Below are 9,241 nucleotides of genomic sequence, written 5' to 3' on the forward strand. Positions count from 1 at the left end.
GGAAGTTAATCTTATGACATAGTACTACTTTGTAAAAATGGACACTTACTGTATTGTATTTGAGCAACTACTGGGTCAGAATCAAGCGGTCTCCCAACACCAAACTTGTTGACTGCAGAAACACGGAATTGGTATTCATTGCCATTTATTAGTTTAGTGGCAGTATAGCTGAGGGCTTCACAATGATCTTCAATTAGTGCCCAGGCAAGTCTGCTGGTCTCCCGTTTTTCAATGATGTAGTGAGTTACAGGAGCACAGCCATCGTTGAGTGGAGCACCCCACCACAGGGTCATCTTCTCGCCAGTAATATTGGTGAATCTTATTGGCCCAACCACTTTTCCTGGTGTATCTGTAAGAAGAAGGTTCCGCAGTTAGTTCCCTGTCCATTAAAATGCAATCAGGCCTGCCTCTAATCCAAGTCCCATAAATTGTAAGATTAACAAATTATTTTAAAGTACAAGAAGTACCTTGCACTTTCACTGTAATTTCTGCTTTTGCAGAGCCAGACACATTTTTGGCTTCCACTCTATATATACCACGATGGTCCCGAGTAGCATCTCTAACAAAGAGGCTGGTGGATCCAAGGACATCGGTTATTTCCACATTCATCCTCTTTTCAATTTCTACTTCGTCTTTGAACCAGGTTACTCGAGGGACTGGTCGTCCTTGCACCAAAGCTTTAATTCTAAGACTCTCTCCAGCTTTAATAATGACACCATCAAAGTACTCAGGGCCAAACTCTACGCTTGGTGGAACTGCGAAAGAAACAGAAATGATTAATTTGTTAAATCTGTTAAAATGCTATTTTAACAGACATGTATTAATTTGGCTTAATAATGATAGAAATAAACGTGTTTTTCATTAGCACCATACCATAAAGCCTGGAAGGGTACTGCTTATTCTGTATTACCAAAGACTATTCTGAAAGTAGGATTGATCATTGAGAATGTGGACTGTGTGTTTACACATTTGCCTATTATTAGGCTGTCTCCTTTGTTATGTATGTCATGCTAGTAATCTTGCATTGCCAGTTATAAAAAGAGAAGCAAAATATTTACAGACCATTTACTTCCTAGTGCTCCTGCATATTCAATCAAGTGCCTGACCCAGGCTATCAGCCACACTCTAGCAAGGTGGTGATGGTGCTATGGATGTATGTTGTAATTTAGTAACCTCAGTTGTTCTTGCGTGCCTTTTAAATTTATTATAAATGACTGAAATCACAAAGCTAAAACCTCCTTTCTGTTTGTACACTATTTACATGGGAATAGAGTGAAATAATAGACATGGGAAAAAGAATTGATGCCAATTACATTTTTTTTCTTCTCTTCATCTGAAAGGTAGACATTGTAATTCATCACATAACAACCTTGGATAATCTGTATGAAGTGATGTTTCTGTTTTAATTTTATAGACCAAGGACCAAAAAGTATTTTTAAAAAAATGTTCTTAGCCTTATTGGGAATTAGTTGTGAATGCTTACCATTTTCGTCTCTTGTCATAATAATGCCAGAAGACTGTGAGGGAGGACTTATAGTTCCAACGGCATTTCTTGCAATTATTCTGAACTCATACCGATCCCCAGGACTAAGTCCTGTGACTGTGTACTGACATTCACAGACATCAGTGAAGTTGCATCTAACCCAACGCTCACTCCCCTGGCGCTTCTCAATGCTGTAGGCCACAATCTTGCTGCCTCCATCACGCACTGGTGGGTTCCATTTAAGTGTGATGGTTTCTCGGGTGACATCAATGTAGTCAGGAGTGCCAGGTGGGTCTGAAAAATATATGGAAGTTAAATGCATCATTATTTCTGTAATCAACCCTTAATCATCAACAGAAGAAAACTAAAACAAATAAATCCCACAAGCTCATTTTATTCAATTTCAATGTTTTCTGTATTGTAGTCTTTAAAAAGAACTTTAAATTACTTTATCAGACTGATTTAAAATTACCGCCCTTGCTTTACTTGACCAGCTCTCTAGTCAAGGAAGATGTATGTGTGAGAAGGTGATATGTGGAAGAAAAGCAGTGTTTGATTTGTTACCAACATATTCAATTGCTGAATTAAATATTTGAATAATAGTCAATCACTTACCTACTGGGGAAACTGCTAAGGTAAATTTGCTCGGGTCACTAGGTGAGCTTAGGCCAGCAGAGTTTTCAGCATATACACGAAACTGGTAGTCCAGGCCTTCTATTAGTCCAGTAGCTCTATATTCTCTTCCAGATATTGGTGTTGTGTTCACTCTCTGCCAGAGGATGCTGTTTCTTTCTTTCTTTTCGACATGGAATCCAGTGACTTCTGCACCACCATTATAAACTGGAGCATCCCAAGTTAGTGACATTCCATCAGAAGTCACATTATATATAACTGGCTTTCCGGGGGGGCCAGGAACCCTGAACTGGTGTTTTGCCACAATATTGGTTGAGACGAGAGGCTGGCTGACTCCATATCTGTTTTCTGCCCTCACTCTGAATTGGTATTCAGCATCTTTGACTAAATTAGGAACTTTGAAGGTTGTCCTGGCAACACTTGAGCACACCATCTTCCAATTAGTTTGCGAAGCTTCCCGCTTCTCAATGCTGTAACAAGTAATTTCTCCTCCTCCGTCATCTTCAGGCTCATCCCATGACATGATGACGCTGTCAGCTTTGATTTCATCAAATCGAATGGGCCCTTTGGGCTTTGATGGTGGACCAAGTGTGATGACTGTGATGAGAGATGAGTTTCTACAAACTGCATTATCAAGAATAATGTTGTATTTCCCTCCATTCTCCTTCTTGGCATTCTTAATACTCAAAGTAATTTTGTTTTCAGTTTTACCGAGACGAACATTTTCACTTTCTTTCAATGGCAAACCATCTTTCATCCAACTGATAGATGGCTTGGGTTTCCCTTTATAAGGTAATTCAAGGTGCACGTTATGTCCAATTCTCACATAGACTTGTGCCCCAGGGATATCTGACAGGTCAACTTCAGGTGTAATTACAAGTTGTTTCACTGTCACTGGCCCAATAGTGACAGGGTCACTCAGGCCTTTCTCATTTTTGGCAGACACTCTGAACTCCAGTTCTGACAGTTCCTTAAGTTGGCCGACCTCAATTTCACACGTCTTACTTATGCCAGCATGAGACCACGTTTGTTCTGCTTTACCTTTCCTCTCCACAACATATTCCGTGATGACACTGCCACCGTCAAAGTCAGGCTTGGTCCAGCTCAGGGTAACAGATGTCTTTGTGGAATCTTTCACTGAGAGGTCGCGTATAGGAGCCGGCACTTCGGCAGCCTTCACCGGCTCCGTGGTGTCACAGGGCTCCCCGATTCCAATTTCATTTTCTGCAAGAACTCTGAAGAAGAATGGAGTTTTCTCTGACAAATCTGTTACCTTAAAGGATGTGCTAGAACATTTGTTCGTCACTGCAGACCATGTTCTCTTGGTGGCGTCTCTCTTTTGAATGATGTAGTTAATTATGGGAGACCCTCCGTCAATGAGAGGAGGGTCCCAGAACAAAGTGACTGTGCCTTGAGAAACATGTTTAATCTGCAGTTTCTGGCAGGCGGCTGGCGTATCGAGCACTTTAACACTCACAGTTGAAGACTTTGGTTCACCGACTCCATTTTCTATTGTGAGAACATATTTTCCTGTATCATTGCGAGTCACTTGAGGAATAGTGAGTAATGAAGACGACTCAGTGTTTTCAATGCTGTATCTGGCGTCACTGCCAAGATTCTTCTCATCTTTTCTCCATGTGACAGTAGGTGGAGGTCTGCCTTTAAAGGGCATAAATACTTGTACATCTTCACCAGCCTTAGCTATAATAGAGGTTCTGAAAGCCACATCTAGGTCAATCTCTGGTTCCTCTGTAGACATAAAATGGACATACACAGTGAATTTTAAAGCAAGAAAATGAGTGATTTACTGGAGGTAACCTAATAAAAAAATAGAAGTGCAGTCATACCAGCAGGTACATACCAAGTATATCTTTAGCTTGTACAGGTTCAGTCATTACTATAGGTTCTCCTTGCCCAGCACAGTTGACAGCAGATACCTGGAAGTAGTAATTGACTCCCGGTTTCAGATTAGATACCACATATTCTGTTGTTCTGACTTCTTCTTTGGTAGAGACAACCGTCCATTCCTCTTCCTCTCCTTGTCTCATCTCAACAACATATCCAGTAACAGCACTGCCCCCATCATAGACAGGTTTACTCCAGCCAAGAGTGATGGATGATTTAGTTGTGTCTGAAATTCTTATCTTAGCTGGTGGGCCTGGAGGATCTGGAATGGCCATTCACAATATAGCAGTTATGTAATCATGTACAATTTGGTGACATGAAACCAGACACGGGGGAAGATGCTGCATTTATGAGCACTTACCAATAGGATCGGCAGCTTTGTAGAAGTCAGATGGTTCGGAAAATGGACCCTGTCCAGCAGCATTTACAGCACAGACTCGGTATTGATAGTCGCTGTTTTCTGTGAGTCCTGTCACTTTCTGTCTGGTGTCACGGATGGTCTCCTTTAGGACTTTGAACCATCCTAGACTCTTTTTGTCTCGTTTCTCAAGGAAATAGCCGCTTATTTCATTGCCACCATCTGCAACTGGTCTATTCCAGACAACGGTCATTGAATTCTTGGTAATCTTCGTCACCTCTGGTATGCTTGGAGGCCCTGGTGTAACTATTTGGAAGGGAAAAGGAAAATGAGTTCAAAGGATCCACATTACTGATAAATTCTACTTTCCAATATTCAAATCTTATCCAAGAATATTAGCTTCATTTATTATACTTTCTACCTTGTGAAAAGGATGATAACGAGATGTAAAACAAAAGAAAATCATTCTAAGAAAACATTTACAGGCTAGCAAATTAACTTATATTTAGTTTTAAAATATCTAAGTGTTGGATTTTGGTTTTCTAATGAAATCACATCTCACCAAATGCATTCTTTGCTACCACTGGATCAGATTCCAGTGGATCACCAATTCCGTATTTGTTCACAGCTCGAACCCGGAAGATGTATTCATTTCCTTTGATAATTTTGGTGGTTGTAATGATACACTCTTCCCAATTTTCAGACACCATAGACCACACAACACGGCTTGTCTCACGCTTTTCCACAATGTAGTGAGTGATTTTGGCGCCACCGTCATCGGCGGGAGGCTGCCACAGGAGAGTTATCTTTTCAGCAGTGACAGTCTTAAATTCGATTGGTCCTCCTGGGGGTCCTGGTTTGTCTGTCAATGTAAGAATGAAACAGTATGTTAGTGATTTGTAAGAGGCTGTTATTTAAAATTACTAAATTTTAGGCCAACAAAATATAATGTTGGCCTTTATTCAGCACCTACCAAGGATCTGCACTCTGATGGTGGCTGAGGCTGAGCCCATGGCATTCCTTAGTTTTAATTCATAGCTTCCACTGTTAAGGCGACTTGCATCTTTGATGAGTATAGATGCAAGGTCAGTGGTATTTTCAACTGACAACAATGCATTGGTTTGTAATTCCTTATCGTCTTTATACCACTCGATTGTAGGCTCAGGTTTGCCAGAAATGCCAGCTCTGAGCTTCACAGATGTACCTGCTTTGTATTTGACAACTTCTGTGTATTCTAGAGGCAAATCAATTACAGGTCCACCTGCAGGAAAAACAGATGATAAGTATTTAAAAGATCAAGAGGATGAAAAAAATAATTGTGATAACTTCAAAGTAAGGTCATTGGCTTTTATTTTAAGATGCACACACACACGCACACGGTAGTTCTAATCCTATTTACCCATTCTTTTAAGCATTTAAATTTGACAATCCACTCTTGTGTCCCACATGGGTAAGAATGACTGTGAGCAAGCTCTGTACCCAAATGACACTGCACTAGCTGCACAAGGACTTAAATGCTTTTGAAATGTATTTTAAAGTCCGTGAGGTGTTTGATTCCAGTGATGGAATGAGATTCGCTAGTGAAAACATCACTGGAGAATCAGCATTATACATTTTCTCTCACGCTAGGTTCTCCTTCCTCCTTCTCAAACTACCTCTTATTCTTTTTATTTCCCCTTCCTAGGTTACTGTTATTCAGGTGCGGCTGGTTCATGTCAGACCTTTGAAGTCTGAATTCCCTACTCAAAGAGTTACATACTTCACTGGGTAGATTTTCTGCCATGCTGCTTAGCAGTTTCGAGAAATAGAACTAAATCTGACTTGCTTCACAGCCTCAAAAATACTGATTCAGGGTCCACAAAGACTGATTCATATAGAGCAGCCCTGGGATTCCACAGCATAGGCATGGGAGTAGATGAAATGGGAAACTTAAAAAAAGTGTCTCAGGGAACCTAACTCTGATGTACTTTTAATTTTTAAACCACTGTTGAGTTGAATATGCCACTTATTTTCCAGAATGGCCAAGTATGTATATTTTGGACTAACAGCAACATACAGAGAGTTCTGGAGTCTGTCTGCTTGAATCCCCACTTTATCACTAATGAGCTGTTTGATGTTGGGGAAGTTACATAAGCGCTCTAAACCCAAGTTTCTTTTCTGTAAAATGGGCTGATCTGGGGGCTGTTAGAACTACGGGAGGGAATGTATGGAAAGTACACAGGAAATGTCAGCTGCTGCCAATACTATCATTAACACCTCAGTTTAGTCTTTCACTTATTTAAGAGGAATGTTCTCCGGGCACTCAACCATGGTCTTAATGATTGACTCTGATAATTTAAAAAAGAAGAGTGAAAGCTTTAACTCATACATCCCAAGAATCATACAAGGTTGAAGTCGGAAAGGCCTCTACATATTCTGTAGTCCAAAGGTCAGTTTTACAATTAAGTCGAGGCCTGGGGAGGTGAAGAAATTTTCCTTAGACTCCCAGCCAGTTCTTCCCAAGCCTCCTGGCTAATTTCTTCTAAAAATCTAACTAAGGTGTATACCAAAAGTTTTTCTATAGAATAGGACCAAAAAGGTTAAGAAAAACTATTGAGTTAACTGCTGTTGGGATTCAAAGTGCTAAAAACGCTTACCATAAGAATCGATGCATGTAATGGGGCCTACCACCTCGGATGGGTTGCTGACGGATCCAACAGCATTTCTAGCAAAGACACGGAATTCATACTGCGAATTCTGAGTCAAGCCAGAGACAGTGAATTGCGTCTCAATGACATTGGTGAAGCTGGCCTTGGTCCATCTGCCATCTGGAAGGTCTCTCTTCTCAACGATATAGCCTGTAATCTTGCTCCCTCCATCGAAAGCTGGTGGTTTCCATGCAATGTTGACAGAATTCTTTGAAATATCAGTGATACGGACATTTCTTGGTGGTTCTGTGGTAACAAGAGAAAGCAGATTAGCAGCCAGCACAATGTCAACATTATTTTGCCTTGGAGAAACAATATTGGCGTTTTTAAGTATCAGAAGCATCTTTGCCATGACAGATACATACCACAGGCATCTATGGCTAAGACTGGCTCAGAAGGATGGCTGGGTTTTCCAACCCCAGCAGCGTTTTCTGCATATACCCTGAATTCATAAATAAGTCCAGCACTGACTGTTGTGACTTTGAAGTGAGTTGTGCGGATGACCATTTTGTTGACTTTTTGCCATAAAATACTGTTTCTGTCTTTCATTTCCAGGTGATAGCCTATAACTGCATTGCCTCCATTAGACACTGGCTCGTGCCAGGCCACGGTGATGCTTTCTCGGGTAACATTAGTGACCCATGGTGTAGATGGTGGTCCAGGTTTTGCTACGAAAGACAGAAATGCCGTAAGTTAATACAGACATTTAAAACATTTATATAAACTAAAACCTGGAATCTCTGAAGATTTTGACAACATACTGTATGGTAGTTTGACAGTCACACATGCCGAATCTATGTGGTCACTGATGCCAAAGCGGTTTTCCGCCTTGATGCGGAATTGGTATTCTTCTCCTGTGGTCAGTTTCATGACTTTAATCATGGTTCTGGCAACCGTTGCGGACACTTCGGCCCATACTGCCGTGCTTGTCTCTCTCTTGAGTACAATGTAATTGGTAATGTGACTTCCACCATCATACTTAGGTGGCTCCCATTTGAGAGTCACACTTTCTTCAGTTATATCACTAATAACAACAGGGCCAGTGGGTGGACCGGGCCTGTCCAGTACGACGATGTTAATAAAAGCTTTGGTTGTTCCACTGGAGTTGGCAGCTGTGATCTCATATCTTCCAGCATCAGCAGCAACACTTTCTTTGAGATTGATGGTCAGGTTCTCAGCAGTAACTTCGGTATTAAACCTCATGGTTGCTTTCAAGGGGACGCCGTCTCTTGATAAGGTTACTTTGGGCAGTGGTTTTCCAGAAATCGGAATGTCAACTTTAAGGTTTGAACCGGCTCTAACATATACAGTATGACTTGGGAAATTCTTCATATCAATTTCAGGTGGTTCTGAAAAAGAAGGGTATGGCAAATGAAGGTGAAAAGAAGTTTTAGAAATCAAAGCAAAGCAACTAATTTCAAATTTTGCTTCTACATAAAATTAGACATACCTAGTTGCTCCTTAACAAGAACAGGAAGAAGCAGCTCTCTTGGGTCACTCAAGCCAGCTTGGTTTTCTGCAAATACCCGAAAGAAGTATTCAGAATTCTCCCTCAGACCAGAAACAACATGATGGGTTGACTTTACCATGGCACATTTAACCCAATTTTTCTGTCCTTTTTCTAGTGCTTCCACAATGTAGTGCACAATTCTGCTGCCACCATCGTGTTCTGGCTTCAACCAGGCCAGGGAAACGCTGTCTTTGGACACATTTGTTACTCCAAGTTTTTCAGGTGGGCTTGGTTTTTCTAAGAAAGTAAAACATCAAAAGAAAGAAAAGATTATTATAACATTTTTATTCATATATGTTCTCCCTGCATTGTCAAAAGAAAAAATTTAAATGAAGGCCATATATTTATGCTGATTTGAGTCTTTCTTACTTTTTGTGGGAAGATGCCCAGCTAACTGAGCCACACCAGTCAGTGCGACTGTGGCTTTTTTTTTTTTTTTTTGAGTCTTTCTTACTTTTTATATGTCCAGTTTGGCTTCTGAGCATTTGCCATTCATTACATGTCATAGCATGTCATAGCACTCAAATTCAAATTGTGTCAAATGACCAGATTAAATGATAAAATTTATCCCAAATTTATCATGGATATGAAATTGAAAAATCAGATGAACAGTCATGTAAGAATCTTCATCGTACAATTTCTGCACGTACATGCTACATACATAG

At 40.5% G+C, this 9,241-nt stretch overlaps 1 protein-coding gene across 1 annotated transcript in view; it reads right to left on the reverse strand.

The window, feature by feature from the left end:
• The window catches only part of TTN (titin), a 272,029-nt gene that overhangs the window by 23,590 nt on the left and 239,198 nt on the right, over window positions 1–9,241 (reverse strand). The window contains exons 286-297 of the mRNA XM_053918810.1: window positions 8,517–8,813; window positions 7,828–8,415; window positions 7,432–7,734; window positions 7,016–7,312; window positions 5,353–5,640; window positions 4,942–5,241; window positions 4,383–4,685; window positions 3,978–4,283; window positions 2,099–3,865; window positions 1,484–1,777; window positions 468–755; window positions 50–349 (exon numbers count right to left, since the gene is read on the reverse strand). Coding sequence (XP_053774785.1) covers window positions 50–349; window positions 468–755; window positions 1,484–1,777; window positions 2,099–3,865; window positions 3,978–4,283; window positions 4,383–4,685; window positions 4,942–5,241; window positions 5,353–5,640; window positions 7,016–7,312; window positions 7,432–7,734; window positions 7,828–8,415; window positions 8,517–8,813 — 5,331 coding nt within the window. The remainder of the gene's footprint in view (window positions 1–49; window positions 350–467; window positions 756–1,483; window positions 1,778–2,098; window positions 3,866–3,977; window positions 4,284–4,382; window positions 4,686–4,941; window positions 5,242–5,352; window positions 5,641–7,015; window positions 7,313–7,431; window positions 7,735–7,827; window positions 8,416–8,516; window positions 8,814–9,241) is intronic.

This window comes from Desmodus rotundus, chromosome 2, assembly GCF_022682495.2.
Source record: "Desmodus rotundus isolate HL8 chromosome 2, HLdesRot8A.1, whole genome shotgun sequence".
Taxonomy (NCBI): Eukaryota; Metazoa; Chordata; class Mammalia; order Chiroptera; family Phyllostomidae; genus Desmodus; species Desmodus rotundus.